General features: G+C 41.0%; 1 protein-coding gene across 4 annotated transcripts in view; it reads right to left on the minus strand.

Annotated features, from left to right (window-relative positions):
• Positions 1-15365: 15365 nt before the first annotated feature.
• The window catches only part of LOC145439421 (uncharacterized), a 33031-nt gene continuing 22076 nt past the window's right edge, over positions 15366-26320 (minus strand). For 3 of the 4 annotated variants that reach the window (XM_080316901.1, XM_080316903.1, XM_080316902.1), the window contains 14 exons: positions 25812-26027; positions 25222-25504; positions 23600-23712; positions 22847-22979; positions 22211-22250; positions 22118-22151; positions 21945-22052; positions 21733-21884; positions 21602-21657; positions 20390-20749; positions 19243-19367; positions 18495-18587; positions 16532-16635; positions 15366-15908 (listed from right to left, as the gene is read on the minus strand). In XM_080316901.1, coding sequence (XP_080173027.1) covers positions 15449-15908; positions 16532-16635; positions 18495-18587; positions 19243-19367; positions 20390-20749; positions 21602-21657; positions 21733-21884; positions 21945-22052; positions 22118-22151; positions 22211-22250; positions 22847-22979; positions 23600-23712; positions 25222-25504; positions 25812-26027 — 2277 coding nt within the window. In that variant the 3' untranslated portion in view covers positions 15366-15448. The remainder of the gene's footprint in view (positions 15909-16531; positions 16636-18494; positions 18588-19242; positions 19368-20389; positions 20750-21601; positions 21658-21732; positions 21885-21944; positions 22053-22117; positions 22152-22210; positions 22251-22846; positions 22980-23599; positions 23713-25221; positions 25505-25811; positions 26028-26320) is intronic. The other variant, XM_080316904.1, reaches the window with a different exon arrangement.

Consider the following 26320-nt stretch of genomic DNA (forward strand, 5'->3'; position numbering starts at 1 on the left):
TTTAAAATTAAGCCAGATTCAGTGTTCTTTTTATGCAACATAACAATTTTATCAAGTAAAATAAAAAAGAAGTTATTTTTGAACAGCCCTATTGTACAAACATCACACAACATTAGCCATTCATTATTACTCACGTGCACAATGCACATATACCTAACAAAACGTTAAATGGACGGAGGGTATTGTGTGTTTTTACAGACCGCAGATCAAATCATTGAGTTACACTTCAAAAATACTAAAGTGGAAAGGAGATCCTCATATATGTTATAGCGACATGGCCTTGAAATAAATCCACATCTACTGAATTCACGTTCCACTGGTGCACTAGATACAGGAATTGACAAGCATTTTTGAACCACATTGAAGAGCATATTGGATACTCATTCTTTCTAGTCGCCCCAAAAATGCAAAGAATCATCGCCTTCAAATCTACACATGAGCTTATCAGTCTCATCCAAGTACTTGACCATCTGGGTCATTTCATTGGCTCGAATTGACCTTTGCTTCAATTGTTTGTATAATTGAAAAGTCTTGAGTACTTTAATTGCGGAGGATCTATTACCTCTTCATCACAAGATGATTTTGTATAATGCATTGCTACTATATGTACCATTGTCTGTTGTTTTTACGGCGGCATATCTGATATCAGACGAGTGCAACAAAAGCAGTGGCGACAAATAGCGATGTCGGCAGAATTCGTCAGATGCGTTGATCTAGCCCTTACGATTCGAAAATTTCTTCATCTTCAAGTCATTTAAAATAGGCCGAGTCAATGACTTGGGTCGAGTCATGCGTAATGAATCGAGTACAAGTCGAGTCAATCCAAATATTGACTCGCGTCGAGTCGAGTCATTTTCCCATTTCAAGAAAATGACTCGAGTCAAGTCGAGTCACAAAAAAATCGTGACTCGAGTCTGACTCGAGTCGAGTCATGACTCGAGTCATTACAACCCTGCCATCTATTCCTTCAACAGTCAAGGTGGCCATGGGAGAAGTTGATCAAATCCTAGCGTCATAACAATGTCTCGTCGCATGGGTATTATAGAAGCAGGATTTTTAACACCTTAAATACCTCACCTCTTCATGGACTCTTGAGTGCGCTGATACTAGTTGTGACTAAATTTCAATGAGGATACCAACCAGAGTTGGATCAATTGTAATTTGTAATTGAGCTGAATGTAATTAATTACATTTTTCAATGTTATTGTAATGTAATTGTAATTGAAGCATTTTTATTTTGTGTAATTGTAATTGTAATTTGGTTGGTCATTGTTGTGGTCATGCTGCTGCGGCGCTCTCACTTTTCAGAACAGTCGGCCTTAAACGGCTATTTTGGAGCAGTTACATTGCCCTGACGAGATTTTAATTTGTATTTTCGGAATTAGTGCATCAATAGCTTACGATAAAGACCAGATGCATCAAATTTGGACGCTTGGATCGCCAGCTCTAGGACTACAAAGTTTGCTGCATTTAGCCGGCTCTGCAGTATGTTTGACGGTGCATTCATCCGTGACTCGCATCCTGCGCATCTATCCGTGAGTTGGCAATCTACAATACGACTTCAGATTACGATGCCGCATCGTTACTTCGTCTGGCTAACTAACCAGACCACTGGATATTATATAACGTCTTATCTGACAAAGCACGGTTTTGTTTTTACTCCTCATCCTAATTCCTACGTCCCTCAATAAAAATAATATTATTTCTTTAATTATGTACTATATACGCAAATCCAACACGTGCATATATTATAATACTTTTTTCAACGACATATACTGCATACTAGAATAGTTCGAAAACGTTTTTTCTTTTTTATTAATTAACGGGTATTTGCGTATCATGGCTGAAACATGAATACTTGAATTGTTGTTAATTACGACGCCACGGTTGTCAAGGAGCACGGTTGAATTTATGATTATTCAATTACATGTTCAACAGCAGCAATTGTAATTGTAATTGTAATGTAATTGAAGCATGCAAGGAGTAATTGTAATTGTAATTGTAATTTGATATTTTTAGCATGGAGTAATTGTAATTGTAATGTAATTGAAACATGCATCAAAGTAATTGTAATTGTAATTGTAATTAAACTGAAATAATGTAATTGATCCAACTCTGATACCAACCAGAGTTGGATCAATTGTAATTTGTAATTGAGCTGAATGTAATAATTACATTTTTTCATATAATTGTAATTGTAATTGAAGCATTTCTATTTTGTGTAATTGTAATTGTAACTGTAATTTGATAAAAAAAAATACAATTTCAATTACATTTTTATGGAAATCTGACAATCACAACATAAAATAATTAATTATTCAATCATTTATTCGTCACCCCAGTCAAAATCCTTTTCGGAGCAGGATGACGACAAGGGGCCACAAGGCCTTTTAAGGCGTTAGTACACAGTCACCACCTGTAATAATTAGCCTATTTACATCGGTGTTCTGTGCGTGCCGCGTTATAACTAGATAATTCAGCCATGCTAAACTGTTACCATACTTCAGTAGCAACAGAAAACTTTGTGAATTTCAATTTACGCTAATCCAGTGGTTCTCAATCTGGAGAACGGGCCCCCCTTGGGCGGCGTGAAAGCATCTGAAGGGGGGCGCGAAGCCCATTTATCAGGACTATACTGGAAACCTGGATTAGCTCAAATGCTCTGTTATCAGATAAATTTTTGGTAAATTCTAACACATTCTTCTTATAATTGTGGTTCGTCAACAGAGGTGTTCAAAGTAGTCAACAAAGCTACTCAAGTAGAAGTAGAAGTAGCCACGAAAAAATCTACTCAAGTACGAGTAGAAGTACTTCTTCAATAAGCCACCTAAAACTACTTGAAGTAGAAGTAGAATCTACTGACTTTAAATCTACTCAAGTAAGTAAGTAGTTTTGAAAACAGTCTTCATTCGTTCGCAGGGACTGACAAAAGCTGCGAATTGAGCCATGCGGAAGGTGTAGGTTATAGTTAGTGTAGCTTTGTTTTCGGAAAAAAGAGGCTTTTATGCTTCAGCGTGTATGTTCTGCAGAGAAAAGAACTGAAAGTAATTAGAACTTAAAGTATGATACTCGCAATTGAAAGTGAAATACCAATACCACTTCTAAAAAGCGTAAACTATATTTCATGTCTTTTGTCCATAAAGCTTTTAAGGTGATCTGCTAAAACAGGTGTAACGTTAAAAAAAGCTGGATTTTCCAGATTAGCAAGACACGTAATGGGCTGTTAGATTACGATATGATTGGTAATTGCTAGATTGCGAATCGGTAGTTTCAAATCTTATGGTGAGCCATATTTACTGTGGTGAAATATTTGATATGGGCGACAATGCGGTGTGAGCGGAACCAAGCAATCCGGTACCTAAATTATATTCACTGATACTTTCGTGAAAACATATTTGCCACTCCATAACTACTGTGCGCGAAGCGCAACAAAATTTCTGGGCTTTAGTTGACTTTTATGAATATTAAATGTTGGTACTCTTGAAAACAGCCCCGAAATTCCTCAGGCTATCTTTCGTATTGGGGGATTAAACTACTTCTACTTGACAAACTGAAAATAGCGAAAAGTACGTAAGTAGATCACAAAATATTACGAAGTAGAAGTAGAAGTAAAGAAAATCAGATCTACTTGAGTAAGTACCAGAAGTAGAGTAAAACTACTTGAGTACTTCCAAAAAGTGGAAGTACTTCGTTACTGACCACCTCTGTTCGTCAAATGCCTGCTAGCCGCAATCTTATAACGCGACTGCTTTTACAATGTCATGCAGGGTTGTAATGACTCGAGTCATGACTCGACTCGAGTCAGACTCGAGTCACGATTTTCGGATGACTCGACTCGACTCGAGGCATTTTCTCAAAATACGGAAATGACTCGACTCGACTCGAGTTAATCTGTGTATTGACTCGACTTGGTCTCGAGTCATTGCGCATGACTCGAAGCAAGTCATTAACTCGAGATTCAGACGGCCAAGACCGACATTTCATTGTAATTTCGAAGCCAATACACTATTGGTATTTCGTTTGTTGGTACTGGTGCTTGAAAATGCGACCAGAAACTGCTAAAAGTGAGGAAAATTGATATATTATAAATGCGAACCATTCAATATCACCAAACAGAGTTAAAAAGTGGGTGTAGGAAGACTTTAACTGGAAACTGAGCAGTCAACACAATGACTTGGACTCGGACTCGAGTCATAATACCATGGCTCGAACTCGATCCTCTGTTCGCTGACTTGGACGCGGACTTGACTCGGTGGGAATTGAAAATGACTCGACTTGACACGATCCAAAAATATAAAAATGAGATTTACTTGTGACTCGAAGCCTTGTGACTTGGTTACAACCCTTTGATGCATTTGTTCTCTCGCATATGATGTCTATAACTCACTGTTTTGAGAAATTACGCCCAGCACAAAAACAATTTTAGGCTATTCAAATATTTGAAAATGTGATTTGTTTCGTACCAAGCGTGAATAGTGCAATAGTGAATTACATTTTCACGATGTTCATGCGAAGGCCAGTCTTCAAGGTCCCATCATATAAGGTCTTCTTTGAAATGATACATTTAATACCCCTATTGTTGATGCTGCGGCCCGCGGCGTCATCAGAAACTAGGAAATTGGCCAGCGAGCACATTTGAGACCTCTGCTCTACGACCAGCAGTTGCCGCGATATGCAATTTTACCCCCTCACGAAGAAATTGGTAGGTTGCCGGTTGGAAGATAGTGGCATTGGGCAATCCCCTGAGTTCATTTTTTATTAAAGTTTCAGATCATTTGTCGGGATTTAAAAATCGCCTTTTTTATATTAAAAAAAAAAGTCGTTGTCACTCTACCGTAATATATAGTTAGTTACAGTACACCATGGATCGCGATGTTATTATCGCCAATTAAATGTAGCGATAAGCAAAGTAGTACGTTCGACAGCTGTAACACCAATGGATTGCTAGGCGATTGGACAATTCTTTACTATGACACAATAATTTTATGTTTTTATATTCATCTGCTATCAGCTAGCTTCAAAATTGTAACGTGACGGCTTTCACGATGTCATGATGCATTTGTCCCCTTGCATTGTGTCTGTATCTCAATATTTAGCTAAGTACAACTATTTTATTCAAATATTTGAAAAGTGATATTTTTCTTTCCAGGAGTAAATATTATGATTATTCCATGGCTGTGGAGTCGGTAAATTTTACCACCGACTCCACACATTTTCAATATACCTACTCCGACTCCTGAGTATTTAAAAGTACCGACTACGACTCCTGGGTCTTTAAACGTACCGATTCCGACTCCGACTCCCGACTCCGACTCCAGCATTATTACCAATTTAGGTCGAAAATTATATGCCACATTGTCGGTTGAATGACTATCATACAACCATTAAACATATGCAAACATATGATCAACGGTGGCATGCTAAATTGTTTCATTGTGACACAACTCGAATTATCCACTATGCCAGGGTGGGAGAGAGAAAGAGTCTTTATTTTCATCAAACCAAAATACATAACACACCGCAGTGGTGGTGGGTACAGAAAATATGCCTGCACGTGCACAGTATTCGGTATTAGATAGGAATGATCGATAAGACCGTGAAGGTCATCTAGTCTGATCACACCAGCATCAAACGATTCTATACCAATACCGAGAAAACCATTACCGAGAACGGACATTACCGAGAACGCTATTACCGAGAATGGTCAACAGAGAATGGACACTACAGAGAATGGACATCAGAGTTGGATCAATTACACTATTTCAGTTCAATTACAATTACAATTACAATTACTTTGATGCATGTTTCAATTACATTACAATTACAATTACTCCATGCTAAAAATATCAAATTACAATTACAATTACAATTACTCCTTGCATGCTTCAATTACATTAAAATTACAATTACAATTGCTGCTGTTGAACATGTAATTGAATAATCATAAATTCGACCGTGCTCCTTGACAACCGTAGCGTCGTAATTAACAACAATTCAAGGATTCATGTTTCATTCATGATGCACAAATACCCGTTAATTAATAAAAAGAAATAACGTTTTCGAACTATTCCAGTATGCAGTATGTCGTTGAAAAAAGTATTATAATATATGCACGTGTTGGATTTGCGTATATAGTATATAATTAAAGAAATATTAGTATTTTTATCGAGGGACGTAGGAATTAGGATGAGGAGTAAAAACAAAACCGTGCTTTGTCAGATAAGACGTTATATAATATCCAGTGGTCTGGTTAGTTAGCCAGACGAAGTAACGATGCAGCATCGTGATCTGAAATCGTATTGTAGATTGCCACCCCACGGATAGATGCGCAAGATGTGAGTCACGGATGAATGCACCGACAAACGTACTGCAGAGCCGGCTAAAAGCAGCAAACTTTGTAGTCCTAGAGCTGGCGATCCAAGCATCTAAATTTGATGCATATGGTCTTTATCGTAAGCTATTGATGCACTAACTCCGAAAATACAAATTAAAATCTCGTCAGGGCAATGTAACTGCTCCAAAATAGCCGTTTAAGGCCGACTGTTCTGAAAAGTGAGAGCGCCGCAGCAGCATGACCACAACAATGACCAATTACGCCCAGCGATTGTTCAGAACAATGCCGATTCCCAGACTTTCACGACTATTTTGGGATGGTACCATTGCCTGGAAATATACTTTTATTGCGGAATCAGTGCGATTAGGACCATACATATCAAATTTCGACGCTTGGATCGCCAGCAATTGGACTATCAATTCTGCTGCTTTTAGCCGGCTCAGCAGTTCGCTTCTCGGCGTATTCAATCGCGAGTCACGTGTTGCGAATCCATCCGTTGGTTAGTAATACAATACAATACAATACATTGGGTTATAATTTTCATCTGGACAAGCTACACACAATGTACAAGGCGATACGACACAATGCAATGTAACGAACAGATAGGAGGATGTCGAACGACACGCATCAGTAGCGATCCTTTACTCAAACATCCACCTCGGCCTAGAGTGCCCGATGTCACAGTTCTTTTTCGATGTTGATCTTTTTGAAGCCGCGGCCCTTTCTACTAGTTCTTTCCATTCCTTGTGAGTGCTTTCTTTTCTTTCGGGTCTTTTTTCTGGGCTTTTTTGTCGCTGTAAGAACGGCGACAGCGGGGGAAGAGGAGCCCAAATGAACCTCCGACGGGAATCGATCCTGGTCCGCCTGCTTGATAGGCGCTTATCGTCACCACTACGCTATCTCCCCCGCCAGTAATCTAATAATTGTATACAATGGCAGCCGAGGCCAGCATAGCGGTAAAAATAAAAACTTCGCCTACAAGGGCGCAGTCAAGGGCTTCCGCGAATGGATCCATCAAATTCCTTGTCGACATTTAAAGAGAATGCATTATAAGTCAATTATTTTATGTTGTGCTTGTCAGGTCTCAATAGCAATCTAATGTAATTGAAATTGTAATTGAGCAAAATTTTTGTCAAATTACAATTACAATTACAATTACACAAAATAAAAATGCTTCAATTACAATTACATTACAATTACATTGAAAAATGTAATTAATTATATTCAATTACAATTGATCCAACTCTGATGGACATTACCGAGAATTGACACCACAGAGAATGGACATTGCCGAGAATTGACACCACAGAGAATGGACAGAACCGAGAATTGACACCACAGAGAATGGACATTACCGAGAGTTGACGCCACCGAGAATGGACATTACCGAGAATTGACACCACAGAGAATGGACATTACCGAGAATTGACACCACCGAGAATGGACATTACCGAGAATTGACACCACAGAGAATGGACAGAACCGAGAATTGACACCACAGAGAATTGACATTACCGAGAATTGACACCACCGAGAATGGACATTACCGAGAATGGACACAGCAGAGAATGGACATTACCGAGAATTGACACAACAGAGAATGGACATTACCGAGAATGGACACCACCGAGAATGGACATTACCGAGAATATGGACAATACCGAGAATGTACATTACCGAGAATGTACATTACCGAGAATGGACATTACCGAGAATTGCCAATCTCGAGAATCTATCTTACTGAGACGGACGTTGTCGGGAAAATTATACCTGCGAATTGACACCGAATGTGGCAACGCCGTGATGCACATACACGCGATCTGTACGTACATATGCATGACATGCCTGCATGAGTGCATGCATAAATTGTACACGTGAACTTATAGTCCTAAAGCATGTGATCATCAATCAAGGAAACAATGCGACGCTTATCACCTTATCGGTGGCAGAAAGTAGTACGAGACATTTTACAGCAAACGGGTTAGATTACCACATTTCTGTCCTGTCTCATATGCACAGTGCCTATAATGCACGCATGTTATGCATATACACATTGCACAAACACAAATCGTATGTGCATCACTCTCTAATTTTTCACGAGGCTGCGGCACTCCCCAACTCACTGCGCGGTCCCTTGCACAACAGTGCGTAACAACTATAAATAACAATGATCCCAACGTCGTGATATTAGGTATTTTCTGGTTTAGATTTCACGACATTCTTCATATTCGGAAATATACATTCTCGGTGGTATCTATTCTCGGTAGCGTCCATTCTCTGTGGTGTCCATTCTCGGTAATGTCCATTCTCGGTGGTGTCAATTCTCGCTAATGTCCATTCTCGGTGGTGTCCATTCTCGGTAATTGCATTATCGATAATGGTTTTCTCGGTATTGTCCGGACACCCACGGATATGTGGTGGTAATGCATTCCAGATGATAGGTCCGGAGTGGGCAAACTACGGCCCGCGAAGGCATCGAGAAACGTGATAGATATATTGGTAAAAATGTGAAATATTAAATCAAATTACTACAGCGACTTGATTGAACTTTTTTTAAATACATTTTATCATGAAATCAAAAAGTTATAATCTTAATGTTGCATTGTCTCATTTTATTGGTAGTAAAATAGCCCCGGTCCTACGCATTTTGAAACGCTTCGGTTGCTAACAATCCACTACAATCAAAACGGAAAGGATAGTGGGTTAGGGTCACAATTGTGATTTTAGAGTAGAACTTTCACTGCTGTACTTGGAAAAAACGATTCGTGCGTGTGTTTGGTAGATTCGTCTTCTATATGCGCAGTTAGTTGCAAATCATTCATAACTTCGGTCTGAACTCATCCATAACGAGCAGTCCGAAGCAATACAAAAAGCGGAAAGTTGAAGATATGAATGCTGCTGCAATCAATAAAGAATCAACTTATATGTGGGCCTATACTTCCGTTTCGGCGTCTATGGTAACGCAATACGTATTATTGGCATAATATGACATTATTATAATGAATTCCTTCGTTCGAGGCCAACCCCTACCGCACCAGGACACATGAATACGCAATGTTTTGGCCAGCATATCGATAGGTAAGGCTTGGTGCCAAAAACTGCCGGCGATAAACCCAAAATAACTGCCCCTGGTGGGCTAATACCAGTATAAGTGCGACCCGTGGTCAAATAACACACTCTGATTTGAAATACCCCGCGTGAGTCAAACAAGTTCCATAGAGCTGCATTGCGTACGACTGCTGTCTGCGCGTTATCTATATCGTATATATACCCGTCAAATGTATCATAGTTATCAGTGATGAGCATCGGAGGGGAGTCGGAGTGGATTCGGAGCGGAGTTTTTCCGATTTTATGACAGTCGGAGCGGAGTCGGAGTTTACTACCGATATTTTTTCGGGGAATTTCGGAGTATTGTAACTTTTGTCTCCGATATCTTTGGATAGCTCTGACTAGAATACACTCTTGATTATGATTACAAACCAAAGCACAGACAGTTAACACCTTGTAAAGTTCTAATATGATGGGTAACATTAGGCTTACCATACGTCCTCTTTTAAGAGGATTTGTCCTCTTTTTTGACTTTTTTGAAAGTGTCCTCGGAGGACGGCCTTTTGTCCTCTTTTTTGAGATTCTGTCCACTTTTTTGAAAATTTAGGTCAGATTTAGAGGAAATTGCGAGTGATATGCCGTAAATTGGTACAGAAGTGACGCTCCGGAGTGTATTTCGGAGCGAAAAACGCTATATTGAGCTCCGAGCGGAAAGATGACCTTTTTTTTTATTTTTTAGTCAATCGGTCACGAAGTGGGAAAAATTCACCGGTTTTTGAGAATTCTACTCCAGTTTTGCAAGTCTCAAATTTCTGAAAAATTGTCCTCTTTTTAGATTTCCAAAATATGTAAGCCTAGGTAACATGCAAAAATGATTGCCAAGTGTATAAAAATCAGCCATCTGCACTGCAATACTATGAGGCCAACCATATTATCAGATTAATTTAGTAAAACACATTACCAGGAGTACCATGCTTGCCACTGTTTCGGATACTTGACGAGATTCATCGGAGTATCTCGGATTCCGGTATTGAGGTCTTCGGAGTCGGAGGGAGTTTTTCTCAGACACTAAAGTTGTCGGAGGAATTCGGAGTCTCGAGAAGCACTATCCGCTCATCACTGATAGTTATATTTAAAATGCACACGATTTGATGTGTGAGGCTTGGGTCGCAGCCAAAATGGTTTAAGAACCACTGCTTTATATAATAGAATAAAAGCTTGCGTTGTGGCTTATAATTACGATTTTACTACAGTGCGGCCCGCGAATCAATTCAAATGCTGAATGCGGCCCGCGAGCGGAAATGTTTGCCCACCCCTGCACTATGCAATTAACATGAAAGAAAGATTTGCTAAATATCCTTCCTTTCTCAAGTTTTTATAAAACGGACTCTCTAATATCCTGAAATCTCTGCTGCTACTTGTCATCTGCATTGGGTGTCCGTTTACAGTGTCAGCTATTCCCGCCTAGACGAGCGAAGCGCGAAAAATTTAAATAATTCATGATTGAATCGGTCAATATGATCGGGATTTGCATACATATCGCTATAAATTTTTATCCGCTTTCTGCTTACGTAATCAGATTTACCGGTAGAGCTGAGTGAGGTGTGTTTGAAAAGGTAGGACCCCACAATAATAATTAAACATCGTCCGGCGTATACCTGTGGTACCATGAACGAAACAGCACTTCTTCAGCGCCCCCCCCCAAAATAAAAATAAAAAAATAAAAAAATAAACCGACCCCCCCATCACGTTGTTCGGTTTTGCCACGAAACTAGCCTTACCGTTTAGCGAGCCAGCGCGAGGCGGGAAAATTTTCGGTAATTCACGATAAAATCGGTCAATAAGATCGAGAATTGCATATATATTTCTATCAATTTCTTGTCCTCTCTGCTCACGCTTTCAGATTTACCGGAAACTGTAGGGCCCGTAAATAATGATTAAACATCTTCGGGCGGGCGGACCAGTTGGTATGACTTCGTTACATGATGTTATTTCGTGACCTCCTGCGGGATGGTATTTGTCTCGTGAGGTTCAGATTGCCAAGACAGGAACATTCGACGCCAGTTATTTAGGCGCCTATGGACAATTAGGCTATATGTATTTAACGAAGTTTTCTGTCAGCGTAAGGGCAGTCATTTTCGGCCGAGGTTCACGCACTGCCGATCGTTCTGGCACACTTCTTGGAGTCGCATGTAATAGGTCCTCAATCGTTCTGTCTAGATGCGTCGTGGCGCGGTAATGGCCAACGCCGGTATGTCAACTTCTATAAATCTTGCGTGATGATTTTTTGGGGGGAGGAGTAGGCTACCCAATAATCAAAATATCTGTCAACTTGAAATCGCGCGCAGCGTGAAAAAATTCTGAAAAAGTTGCATAAATTTTCAACAAAATACTCTATAATTAATGCTAATTCACGAAATAATTTTGGGCCCCCTTCGAGCTCGGGCCCCCTCCAATTGGGGGGTTTGGGGTACGGCCCTGTGTATGAGCCAGCAACTAATAAAGAGATTAAACTTACTAATTTTGTCATTACACACTATCCTGAATACAAGCACACACACTTTTACTACTAATAACATTGGTCATAATGGAAGTAGTCAAAGACCATAATAGCCTAGCTATGTCTAGTCTACATGTAGGGGAGACCGGGGACAAATGTAACTAGGGGCAAATGTAACAATCGACCTCACCGCTAGTAGGATGGAGAAATCAGCTTGATATTTTAAGTGCGCATGCAGTAGTTATCTCTCCTATTATACCTGGAGTTACGTTGAGCTACGATGCGAAACCCCGGAATAATTTGCAAAAAACGAAATTTTTGACCCTTGAGTAAAGTTTTTCTGGTCTGGAATAATTTGTCTGGACGAATAGTACCTCAAGTAGTTACAACGTAATATGTGTAGCTGGAACAATGTTACTATAGCCTACCGTGGTGATGGAAAGAATAGGACTCGCATCGCCGGGAAGGTACCATACTGAGACACTAATCATGGTCGAGCGTGTCAGGGGCAATCGTAACACTCTGTTACTTTTGCCCCGTTACAATATGTTATCAATTCTGAATGTCTTTGTTCATATGTTGGTATTACCATTCATCTACTGCAGAATAATTTTGCAACAGCCAGAAGTTCACCAGAACAGATACTGCCTTGCGATACCAATTCTAACATGATCGATCATCTGTCGAAACGGCCATACAATAGTGGTGATGTGAATCTGACGATTCGGTTATTTTCGTGATTCAACCACCCTTTCTCATGTTGATCGACTTTTGGTGTGTCGAACTTCAATAGTCATGTCCTAATTCTCGTCCCCTGACTTTGATCATGGCCCACTTACATTTTGATATTTGATGTGAACAATTTATGTTAATTTTCTACAGCACAGATAAATGTCATTATAGCTTTGACGCCACACAATGTTGCGTCCTCGTTTTACTATACTATCATCGGCCCATTCAACCAAGATATGTTAGCCAGGTCGGTTTCGCACCTTCGCAGGTGACCGAATGACCAACCCATTATGCCCGCTGAACAACAGAACCTTGGTAGAAGAGGCCGAATATGTGTAGGGAGATGATGGAATGAATTTGTCTCTTGTACACTTTAAGCTTGAACAAGACAAGAAGGGTGATATTGCATTCAGATGCCATAAATGCGATGGGGCGTAGCCTGGAAGCGTTCAAACGTCTCTTCCTTTAGTTTCATGCAATATTATAATTTGTGCTTCCGTTTTCGTTGTTCATTCAGTTTGTGTTTAGTTATAAATAACACTGTTACAATTGCCCCGCAAGGGTGGTACAATTGCCCCTGGGTCCGGGGCGATTGTAACATTTGAGCAGCGATTTTTGCGACCCAAAATTTCCATGATTGATTGTTGATTGAGTTCCAATTTAGTTTTCATATCAACTATCGAGTTGTTGGCTTCTTTATATAAAACTTTGGAAGTGAAATTTCCACGAGAAGAACACCTAATGTTGGAAAATACGAAAAGTGTTACAATTGTCCCCGGTCTCCCCTACTTGATCAAGTATATTCAAGGATTGGAACTTGCAGTCTTTCTTAATTATTTTTTCGACCCAAACAGCTTAGCTACACTACAAATATTTTTAATTTTGTCATGTGGGAAGCATCGTTTGGTCATATTCACATCATATGATATTTTTACAATTTTACAAAACCAGCCGATGCATTTGCTCTGTCACGGTATCATGGTATAATTCCAAAAGAGAGAGAGAGAGAGATATGATATTCTTTCTCGCCTGCACCATCGAGATGCTTTGGCGACGGAGTTGCGATACGGCCCCATGAGGTCATCTAGTCTGCGCCCCCGTTTTTTTCTCCTCCATGCTATCCGTGATTGCTGAGCGCCTAGCAGGATAGCTGCGGATCCCATTTTTCGAGTCTTTGGTATGACCCGGCCGGGGATCGAACCCACGACCTACCGCTCGAGAAGCCGGACGCATAACCATTACACTATCTCGCTCGGTATAATTCCAAAAATTGCATCAATTTTGTCTGCATCGCGAAAACGCATATTGCGATTTTCTTCCCCTGTTCAACTGAGTTGTAATTTGCAAGTAATGTCTATATCAGGGGTGGGCAACTTTTTCGGCCAAAGGGACACATGAGATTTACGAACCATTGCGCGGGCAGCTGGAATGTTGATAACCTTTTTTCTAGTCGTCCGATAGGAGCGAACCGGAATTAGGTAACATTGCAAACAAGACTTTTATAAATACGCTCTAAAATTGATAACAATATGTCATGCAACTGTGCAGTGCGGAATCAGGCCCTGATCGCGCGAAATTCTTTTGCAAGATATTTAGCAACATATTTATTGATATAATTCATTAATTGACTGAATTATATCAATAAATATGTTGCTAACATGCATTGGGGGTCGCATCTGTATACCACTGAGCTCATTTGGCAAGGACGGGATTATTCGACGTTTAGACATAGCAAAATCGACGGTATCAGTGAACATGCCTCTATCATTTTGTGCAAATGTTTTGTCGGCGATCTCGATGCGAGTGCACAAGTGAAGCCGCATGTTGGACGACATGTTATCACCCAATTGCGAATATAGTTAGACTCAATTCTGTGAATAATATGTATTTATAATTTTCAGAAGGGGGTTCAAATACTGAATGCAAGAAATCTAGTCACAATGAATCATGCGAAGTACCGAGAAAAATTTCAAGTCAAATAAATCTGCTATGAAATATCCTACTTAATGGTCATATACGAAGATCTGGGATAAATGTGGCTGACCCCTGGATACGTCAGAACTGCTGTTTTAGTCATCATCAAATTTTGGTTGGCCTTGCAATTGTACCTGATGTCATAAATAATTTAGAGAATTACCTCGCAGGCCACACATAACCTTCTCGTGTGCCAAATTTGGCCTGCGTGCCACGGGCTGGCCGTACCTGATCTGTATGGTTATTAATAATAGTGATTGGTGATACATACAAATTCTTTGAAAGCAAATGTTTTCATGATAGAGAGTTGGAGTCAGGGTCATTCTCACAAACTCTGACTCCAGTCAGTATTTTCCCCTCGACTCCAGCTATTATAGTTTTCACGACTCCATCAAGCGAAAATTACCCAGTCTCCGACTCCACAGGCCTGGATAGTACATTACATTTTCACGATGTGTATGAATTGCCAGCAGTCTACAAGGTCCCGTCAGATAAGACATACTTGAAAATACATTGAATACATATATTTTAGATGCTGCGGCCCACTGCACCACCAAAAACTAGGAAATTGGCCCACGAGCACATCTGTATTTGAGACATAAGTCGTAGAGCGAAGAAGCGCCGACTTTTGACCCATGGCCTGGTTGTATTCTAGAACAAGCAATAATTCTAATCTAGTTTGGAAAAAGACTATGTCTTCCATTCTAATTTTAATCGAACTTGGAGCCTCAAAATTTTCTAGCTGTTCAAACTCTGCAACACACACAAGCCGACGAATTGAAAAACATCCCATTTTAATCACGGACCGAGTCTCACAACCGACAATACAGAGAAAAAAAAGCAAGTCTCATCCATCACGATCACATTCTGAAACGCTGCCGGCCATAATTCATTGGGTGATGCTGCTGAGTAGTAAGATTCATCATGATTGGTGGCGGGGGAAGTGAGGCGACACTCTGAGATCCCAGTCTCGGGATCGGATGAGCGACCATCGGCATGGGCGGGGGTGGCAGGAAGGCTTGCTCGCGTCGCTGTTCAAAGTGTGAATCCTGATGGTAGCCCATTGGTTGCATAGCCGGGGACAGCTTTACAATGTCGTGCGGCGTTGTAAATTCGGGCGCTGGTATCATGTCGTGACGCGACGGTCCTCTGCTCATGGAGACGTTGGTCGGAATCGGACGCGGCCCCCCTCCGATAACCGGGATGCCTTGTGGTTTCTCGGCGGATTGAAACAGGTTCTCGTTATGAGATATTTCTCTACGATCCCATCCGATTCTGGCAGGAGAGTGAGTTTGATTACGCAACGGAGACATCATAGCCCTGAAATCGGGTCCCACATTATTCCAGTATACTGGTAATTATTATATCCTTTCAAAAATGACACGAGATTGCGATGGGAGAAAAGATAGAGAGGTGTTGAAACGACTTGGTGCAGTCTTTGAAATCAAGACATGCACCTGGAGTCACCAACGCACAGCCTGATTTCAGATTTCAGATGCAGATTTTGATGACTCGACTCGAGTCATTGCGCATGACTCTAACCAAGATATGACTCAAGACTCAGATGGTCATGACCGACATTTCATTGCAATTTCAAAGAATAGTAAAGCGACCACACCATTGGGATTTCGTCTGTTGCTACTGGTACTTAAAAATGCTAACCAGAAACTACTAAAAGTAAGGAAAATTAGTATATTATAAGTGCGAGCCATTTGATATCACCTAACAGAGTTATAAAAAGTGGGTTTAACAAGACTTCAACTGGAAACTGAGCAGTTAACACAAGGACTTGGACTCAGACGCGAGTCATAATACCATGACTCAGAATCGACTGGATGCGACTTAGGTCAAAACTATAAAAGTGAGATTGTCTCGTAACTCGGAGCCTTGTGACTTGGTGACAAATATTTTATATCATGAAGCATGTGATGCAAATTCGGTACCTTTCGTTCCCTGCCTCTTTTCGTTTTCTTGCCAACATTTTGTCAAAGTCCAAATTTGCATCAGAACCGCCGCCCGAGCTATCGCTGCCACTGAGGCAGTAGATCTGAAAATAGGAATCATTCACAGAAAAAACCAGGTTCAACTACGAAAACAGGGCTGGTTTCAGATAGCTTCATCGCAGATACAGACTCAATCAGGAGACGTGCGATATAAAAGCATGGCCGCACTGGCAGAGGCAATCTATTTAGTCCGCATTGGTACTTTAGAAGTTGAAATTGACTCGACCCATCAAAGTTATTTTCCGCTTTTCATTTGGCCGATGTGGAAAAATAATCCCCCACCCTTGGGCCCTGGGTGACTGTATAAAGTCAGCATAATGTTTTTAAATATTTCTCAAAAGGATAAAAGATGGGGAGAGTCACGGCTTGTCAAAATTTTCAAACGGGGTCACACCGTAAAAATGGTTGGGAACCCCTTTAGGGACTTCTTCACCCAGTAGTTATGATAATTTCACTCAGAATGGCGATGCAAATATAACTCAAAATTACTTTCGAAGTGTAAAACGTAAGTATTTTGCCACAAATACAGAGAAGAAATTTTAAAACATAGCCTAAACAAATGTCTAAAAAGTGCAACTTCTGCATACTCGCAATGTGATATTAGCCACATGTGCCTTAGCGTTGTCCAAAATTTGGAAAATCTTACAAATCCTCCGTTGTAATGTCTTATTCTATAGATCAGGGGTTCTCAACCTGGGGGTCGTGAAACTTCTGAAGGGGGGCGCGACGAAGCGGTCACCTGAAAGAAAATTTTTGCGCTCCGCGCGATCTACCTCCAATACATGCGTGTTTCTCTCTGTATAGATCCAATTTCATATTTTTTTATTCTCTAATCAACATTCATAACCGACCATACCACCAAACAATCTGTTAGGGTTGCTAGCATCTCAGTTGGATTTTGTGATATGACGATAAGGGGCGCGGAATTTTTCATTATCAAAAATGGGGGTGTGTCTAAAAAAAGGTTGAGAACCACTGCTATAGATTATTGATAAAAAACGACACCGGGCCTGATAGAAGCTCACAGGAAAACCGGTAAGATTTCGTGCAAAGCGTTTAAAAGTAGCTGCCGAAGAATGATCCTGCCACGGCCACAGAATGGCAAGAAGACTGATAATCACGAAACCACAACCGGTAGCAGACTCCTTGATCACCTAATCAGCAAGCGGCTGCTGTCGTGGTCATTGAAGCATAGCCGATTAGCCAATCAAGAGCCTGCTACCGGCGGCGATTCTGAAAGCGCATTGTATGTAGGCTGACAGATAATGATTTAGGATTGATTCAGGGTATGTTGAGGTACGAAACACATGATGAACAAACAACAGCTGCTTCACAAAAACGTCTAAAGCATGACCGCATTATTGTGAAGGAAACCGCCGTAGCCTTGTTTGCAACGAAGGAAAGCATAGGCGCTTATGCAAGTGGTGACGGATTCCTAGTTTCAGAAAGGGCGTATCATTATTGAATACAAATATAAAGCTTAACAATGACACTATAATTTGTGTGATGTTATTTGGCTCGGGTTGTAGTGCATAGTCGAAGTTTTGAAAGCTCTAAGGATCGGCTGAATCAGTGGGTTATGCTTGGCACTTGTCAGATGCTTGCATCAAACTGTATTCACTTGCATATGTTGTCAAAGTCCTTGATGATTACGCAGAAAAGAGGTGTAAAAGTAAGCACATACTATGCTGGATATGATATGTCAAAGTCCTTAATAATCGCAGAGAAAAGGGGTATTAAGGTAAGCACAGACAATGCTGCATAGTGCATAGACCAAGACATTACAACGGAGGATTTGTAAGATTTTCCAAACTTTGGACAACCCTAGTGTGCCTTGCGCGCTCGATTTATCGTTAATGGACATTATCCGGCATCGAGAGCTAAGACAAGAAAGAAGCCTTACCAATCCATCGTCATTGGGCTTGTCCCAATCGTGATAGTTCTTTCGCATCATCACACGTCTCTGCTTTCTCCTTCCCCTGTGGGGCGCTGCAGTCTGCACAAAAAATATAAAAAAAGCTTCTGATCGACTGAAAACACATCATACCAATTGCCAGACATTCAACGCAAGCAGCAGATCACCAAAATTCACAAGATTTCGTAGGCAAACAGTTTGCCTTCCATCAAATGTACTAGATCAAATAGGCAAACGACATTTGACCCTGTGACTTTATAAACCAGGAAGTAGGCTCACGTTAATCCAACCCTAACCCCGAAATTAACCCCAATTGGTCATCAAAAATTGATCATCCTGTCAAACCATTATGCAAACATACTCCAACTTAAATCCTTGCCTAGTCATTAAAACAAAAATACACCACACCCCACAGACAGAGTTTCTGGTGCCTTGTTATGATTATGCAGGAAATCCATTTGTGTGCCTTGGAGTCGACTTTCATCAAAATACACCAACCCAAATTCTGTCAACAAAAGGAGTTCGTGTATCACCTGAAAATAGTACATTGAACGGTCCCTTATTTGAAATTTCATGCTGGTGACGTCATATTTTGTGATACGATTGCTGATATACAATGTTCTTTCCAACTCTCTACTAGTTGCTGAAGATTACCCCTGACGATAGTCAGCCCAAAATATTCGGGTTTACTTCAATATGAATATACTATTCAATCATATATATTATTTAAACTCACTCTTCGTTTTCTATCGTCTCGTCCCATCCCCCTCAACGCGTAGGGGGAAGGCTCCCTCCGTTTTTCCTCGCGGTCCATCATGCGCATCATCATCGCCACGTCATCGTTCGGGCCGTCCATGGGATCTTTACGAAATATTTTGTTGAAGCAAGGAAAAAGATACATAACAAATGGCTCCGTAGTCAAGAAAGCAGAGGGCCGTAAAGACTTCAGAGCTAATAAAACTACACTTGCACACACGTAGAGCAACCGTTGAGAATCTATAAGCTAAGAAAACAACGTAATATTACGTTTAGGACAGTCGTATTCTTGTGCTTACCCCTAAATATTTTCGGATGATTGTGTGGACATGAAAACCCTAGAGCTGATCAAAAAGATAATCAATTTTGCACTAATCTGTCCCTTTAATGACGCAAGTCTGTCACTCCTGTCCGCCCTCATCACGGCGTGATTTGATTACCAGGAGGGGCATGTAGCTTTTCAGTTGTAGCTTAGACATTGGTATTTCACGAAATGCAGTTCAAGAACACCTGGTTTAGGAAATGATGTAAAAATATAAACATAGAATATCCTATATTTGTAGAACTCAAATCATCTAATTTCGCGAATATGTTGAATGAACAGAATCTTAACAAGAAATTCGCTATGTCATTGATTACCATTGTTTAGGAAAACATCGTTGTTTATGCCATTTTTCACATTTCAAAAATAGCAAGTTTTTGTAAAGTTTTTGTTTTTTCGGCCCCATTTTTACCATGGTTTGCACACTGATTCAAACATAACCGTGGCCAGTATATTGCCTAAAAACGAAAACTTCACAAAAACTAGATCTTCTCAAAACATGAAAAATGAACATAGGATGCTCCGATGGGCACAGCGCAACTACACAAATAACAATTCATATTTGTACGCAGTATGTACACATCAACATATATATCGAAATTGAAATGAACCCGAATATTTCCGGCCGACACTCGTCAGCAACTAGTAAAAAAAATAAAAAATATTGTTATATACCACTGTTGGTATAAAATCGATTATCCAGGCGAGCATCGGCCGAAAATATCATAGCTCATTTGAATGTGGATATATGACTCAAATTATATAAAAAATTCAGAAGTGTATAACAAAGCAGAAAACAGCAAACCTCGACCCCCGACACGTATCCTAATGCCTTCGCCGTCCGGCACAAATTGCTGACCAGCGGGTGGACGCCCATCCGCCCGGCCCGCCTCCTTATGATAACGAGCCTCCATTTTCCTCTGCCACATCTCGAATTCGAGCGGGTCGCTCGGCACGCCCACAGGCAGCGGCGACGGGCTTCTCTTCCTCTGAGCATGGATGTGATCGCCTCCCGGACCCATAGGGGGGTTCTCAAGGCGCTGGAACGAGAGCACGGGCTGCGGCTTCCCGGCTCCACCCTGGTCCCGACGGAAATGCATGTAGGCGCGTTCGTCGCGGAATTCTCGATTCGGAAAATGTCCTGGCCCTCCAAAACCCACCGGGACTGTACAAAGAGTTCGTGTTATTGTTGTTTTGTGCTATTTATGGTGTTTTCACACTACAATGGTCATTTACAAGCCAATATTTTTCATTATAATTCCATATCCACCTATACATATATCATCAGTGGGCAAACCAGGTTTGTAATGACTCGAGTCGCGATTTATTGATGACTCGACTTGAATCATATTCTTCAAAATGAAAAATGACTCGACTTCGACTCGAGTCACTTTGTGAACTGACTTGACTTATACCCGAGTCATTGCGCATGACTCGGACCAAGTCTTATGACTCGAGACTGGGTTTACCAAGGCGGACATTTCATTGCAATTTCGAAGAACAGAAAAGTTATCGCACTATTATTGTTGCGACTATCAGTATTGGTACTTGAAAAAGCGACCAGAAACTGTTATAAGTGTGAAAATAAGTATATTATGAATGCGAAACATTTTATTTTACCAAGCAGAGTTGTTAAAAGTGGGTTTCACAAGACAATAACTCGGAACTGAACAGTCAACGCAATGACTTCGACTTGGGCTCCAAGTCGAAACACTACGACTCGGACTCGACACGCTACTCCGTGACGAATTGAAAATGACTCGACTTGACTACAAAACTGAGATTGACTTGTGACTCGGAACCTTGAGACTGGATTACAACCCTGGGAGAAAGTGCGGCACTTTGATGCGCACGCTTCGCGTGTTACAAACTGTACTATGTCTCGCAGATGTCAGGGGTAATGGTCAGCATATAGTTGCTTGCGATTAGCCCTGACGAGTGTCAGCTGAGAATAAACAGGTTTATTTCGATAGCATAACAGTGTTCAGTAGTATACTGATATCAAACTATTTCTCACTTTCTGGATTCAAAGTAGGAACCATTGGCGGCGGTACCATCATAGCGGGCAGTGCGCTGGAAAATATTCAACAGTGTTAGTCAAAGTAAAAAACCGTGTACGGTATCTACACCGATATAGTCACACGATACCTTGGATCATCCTCACTGTCGGCAGTCCTCCTTCTGTGTTTTCTTTTCTCCTTTTTTGATTTCTTCTTCTTCTTTGCTGCTTTCCCACCCCCCTGGTTTCCGTCGCTGGCAATCTCGCCGTCTTCCACATCGCGAAGATTCTCCAGTTTGGCCTGCGGAATCAAAAAAATTGACCCCGCGTTCATGCGTTTTTTTACCCAGAAAATACGCACCAAGATCGCGGCCTTTTCCGCTTCTGGATCATTTTCATCCTCATCTTCATCGTCCGAACTCGAGTATTTCTTCTTTTTGTGCTTTTTCTTCTTCTTCCGCTTCTTTGACTGTTGCAAAGCATCAAATTATAATACACAAAGGGCGTTAACAAACATCTCGGCCATATTGTTACCTTGGAAGTGGACGGCATCTCGTCTACCATGTTTCTGAACACAGAAATGGCAATTAAAAAATGTGCAAGATATCACCACGCACAATTACCTACCCAGTTGCCACTTCAACTTCTCCCGGAGGCAATGGTTGCTCTGAAATAAGTGAAATACTATTTTTTAACCCAACCCGCGAACAGATATCACAAGTTTATGGAATAAGGGGGGCGATTATTTCCAAAGTCAAAATTTGTCAAGATTGTAGCGCTAGGTCAAAGAATTGTAGAAGTTTCACCGACTGTGAACTTCTCATTTTATATTTTCCACCTTTGAGCCTACTTTATACTTTAGCAAAACTTGGAGACCCCCCTCCCGGTAGGGCCATAGCACATATTATGCATATAGGATCTCAGTACGCTAGCTTCAATGTGAGAATATCTTCAAAAAGAATCATCCTATGTATATGACTCTTTGTATATATGTCTACTGTCAAGGCAATGAGCTATCATTTGCACCAGACACCTTAAAGACCCCTCTCATCTGTATTGCCATTTCGTTATATACCTTTTTTGGTGTGACCCATAAAAACCTATAGCTAGTACAGGTTGTACAAAGTTTAAAACGATGACAAAACCAAAGTCACAGTTGTAAGCACTCTAAAAAGCCAAGCCAAGTAGCAGCACAGTGAAAACCAAATGGTGCTCACAAGCCAGCTTTTAGTTTTGGATGCATGCATCCAGTATCATTCTTACCGTTCGCAGCCTGAAGCAGGGAAGATTCAGCCACCTTGTCCTCGTCCTCTAAACCGGGCGGAGGATACTGATGAAGCGGATGCTGCTCTACGCCCGCAATTCCTTGGCCTGGCATGTTTGCGTCAGGGTGGGCCTGTTCAATTCGATAAGATTTATTAAAAACAAGACGAAAATATGCTACACGGCCGATCATGGTTGTTTTATCTGTGGCTCAGAGCAACACTACATTTTTAGACGCTACACAAATTGCCAAATGCAATGTCAATTCATCATCCCGTGTCCATGATTGTAAAGATTTAACTTGCAACAAATTTCAGTGGTAGACCAAAATGCTGAAATACTACTAGGGCAGGGCTATAAAGTAGTTTGGGACTAGCCGGAAGTCAAACTACCACAAGTGGATGTACTATGAGAGTGCTCAAATAAATCAGTAATAATTTGTTGCTGAACACCTCAGGTAGTAAGAAATGGAAAGCAGCTTTTTCAAATTACACTAGAATTAGAATTATTGAATTCGCAAGGTCGCGGAAATTCAATTCCTAATTGGTAATACAACAAAGGTCAGGAACGGTTCATATCAAATCACACTTCGTTTCCGTACGCTTGAGAATGGCAAATGTATACACTGTACACCGAATTGGCTCTTCTGAGACAGTACAGTTTTCCTGTAGCATTTTCAGGAAAACCAAAATATCGATTACAATTCCGCTCGAATTTATCTAGTAGATCAAGCTAGTGGTTCAACCTTCATACCTGCTGAATAGGCTTGTTGTTGACGGCGCCGACGAGAGATTGCTGACCTGGAGCCCGCTGATCGTGGGGTAGCATACCGGTGGCACCCGGCATTATGTTGTCGCGAGGTGCATCTAAAACACAACTCATTTATAAAAACAGGCTACGGCTGTTTCGTGTTCACTTTATCGTAGGCTATGCAATTAATTTATTGGTGCATGCGTATTAGTCTTCGAGAAATAGTCGCCTCCGATTTATCTCCTGAAGCAGGCTGGTCATGAATTCTGCCATTGGAAAGCACGAAATGGATGATTCTATCGGTACAGACCAGTGGTTCTCAACCGGGGTTCCTTTGCTAAATGATTGATAACTCATTTTATATTTGATCTCAAATTCGTGAGATTACGGGGGCACTTTTGATTCATTACTGATAAAACGTCAGCACTCACATCAACGGAATGACCGACATGTTTGCAGAAATCTATTTTTCCTTCTCAGATGCATAAGCAAGAGTTCGAATGAACTTGGGCAAAGGGCGGCCCGCGAGCTATTCTGAGCGGCCCAGGTACCCGTTGCTTGGAATTCAAAACATAAATCTACTTCTGAATATTGCTGTGTGGAATTAATCGATAAGCTTTATAAACTGAACTGGAACGGAAATTGGTCCACTTTGAAGTCTGTTCAATGTTCACGTACAATAATATGCCGCGATTACGCGGCCTGCATCCCTCCCAGGCTCGCATGCGTAATCCAAATTCAAAATGAAGCCAAGAAGCAAATTATGCCATAATAATTAAAGTCACAAGAAGTCACTCTTTCCACATAGTTTAGTTCAAATCTTCTTCGTTGCGATTGTCACATTATGCATTGCACGGTCTGTGCTTGAAATTGATCTGTCATAGTCTACGTTTCCAAATACCTATTTCATAAAAAAATTCGTTCAGTGCTCGATTTTACCACGAGACATCATCCATAAAAGATGAATAGCCATGCCAAAAACAAAAGTCTGTAACTCATTTAGCCCGCATAGAAAAATAATTGCCCACCCTTGTTCCAAAACTACAGTAGTACGATGTGATTTAAAAAAAAAGTCATTTCTCACCATTTATCACTAGCACACAGTCAATATTTGCACAAGATATGTGACGGTTGCCCGATAATTGAGCCAAATTTGAACTGAAACTTGAAGGGGTCTGCGAAGACAAAAAGGTCGGTAACCACTGGCATAGACTTGGACCTAGGGAAACTCAATATAAAATCGGATAATATATCGATATTGGAATAGACCGTATTGTTTCGGCCGACACTCGTCAAGCGAAATCGTCACCAACTATTATTTGGTGATACGTTTGTTAACATGGAATGTTCTTTTCAATTCTCTACTCGTTGCTGACTATTACCGACAATACACGGACATATTTCAATAACAATGTACTATTCAATTCATAAGTGCCGACTTACGAGGTTGGCAGGTTTTGATAAGGCACATCACGTATCAAAATGTATACAGTGCCCACTGCCCAACGACATCCTCTGTACAACTTTAGGCTTGCACAGAAGGGCCAGAGCGCATTGAAATAGAGTTCACTTCAGTATGAACATATTATTCCATTGTATGTACCATCAGCAGTGCAGATACTCACATTCCTCTCGTCCAAATGTCTGTTTTTCGACACCGTGTTGTGGAAATCCATGCTTATAGTGATGATCGGAAAAGCCTTGCATGGCTTGTTGCATGTTTTGGTTGTACGGAGGCGGTCGCCTGGACTGATCCAGCGAGTAGGGCATTCTCTGCGGGAACGGGGCTTTGTGACCCAACATAGGGCCGTGATGGTCGGGCACCTGACCCCTGGGATGGGTGAATCGAGCCCCGGCTTGGAATTTCTGAAAGTTGTGCGAGCTGGTCGGCACAGTGTGCGGATGGACCTGCCAGGATTGGAGCGTGTTAAGTTACTGTATTTTGACATCTGTAAAGGACGACACTTTTCACAGGCTGTATAATTACTGAAGCGGACTAGGAAACGGGTGAAAAAGGTCATTTTTCTGACTCGACTCACAAAATACCCGTTTACAGCTTATATTGGGCGAGTTGACCACAGAAAAGGACATTATTTAAACTCGGTTCACGAAATACCCGTCTCTGATATCTTTGGCATTTTGATATTTTGCATAATTCGTGGTCTTTTTCGGTACGTAAAGCTACAAGGGAGGAGGACAAATTGCCAAATCATACCGGAATATTAGACGGGTTGGGTCTCTGGCCCGCGATTCCCATTTGCTGATAGCCCTGAGGCCCGGGATACTGCTTGCTCTGCCAGTACCACTGCATGTAGGCCTGTCTCTGGCTGGCGGTCCAGTTTTGCATGTAAGTCATTTGCGCCATCTTCAATGTGTTCTCGTCCAATTCGGCAGTGATATAGCCGCGAGCCTCCATCCAATTTTCCATATCCTGGTAACAAAAAAGGATTGCGAACAGACTCGTACAAGTTACTGAATTTCTGAAAACAAAAAACTAGATCTAAAACTAGCAATTAAATGGTATATTCATATTGAAATGAACTCGAATATTTTCGGCTGACACTTGTCTTAAGAAAGCACTCTCTTTGCACAGATTTTTTGAAATCTCATGCCGGTGATGTCCTATTTTGTGATACGATTGATAGATAATGTTTATACCAATCCTCTACCAGTTACTAACGATAACCAGCTGGAAATATTCGGGTTCATTTCAATATCAATAGC

This window comes from Botryllus schlosseri, chromosome 5, assembly GCF_051294905.1.
Source record: "Botryllus schlosseri isolate E-star chromosome 5, Bs_hap1, whole genome shotgun sequence".
NCBI lineage: Eukaryota > Metazoa > Chordata > Ascidiacea > Stolidobranchia > Styelidae > Botryllus > Botryllus schlosseri.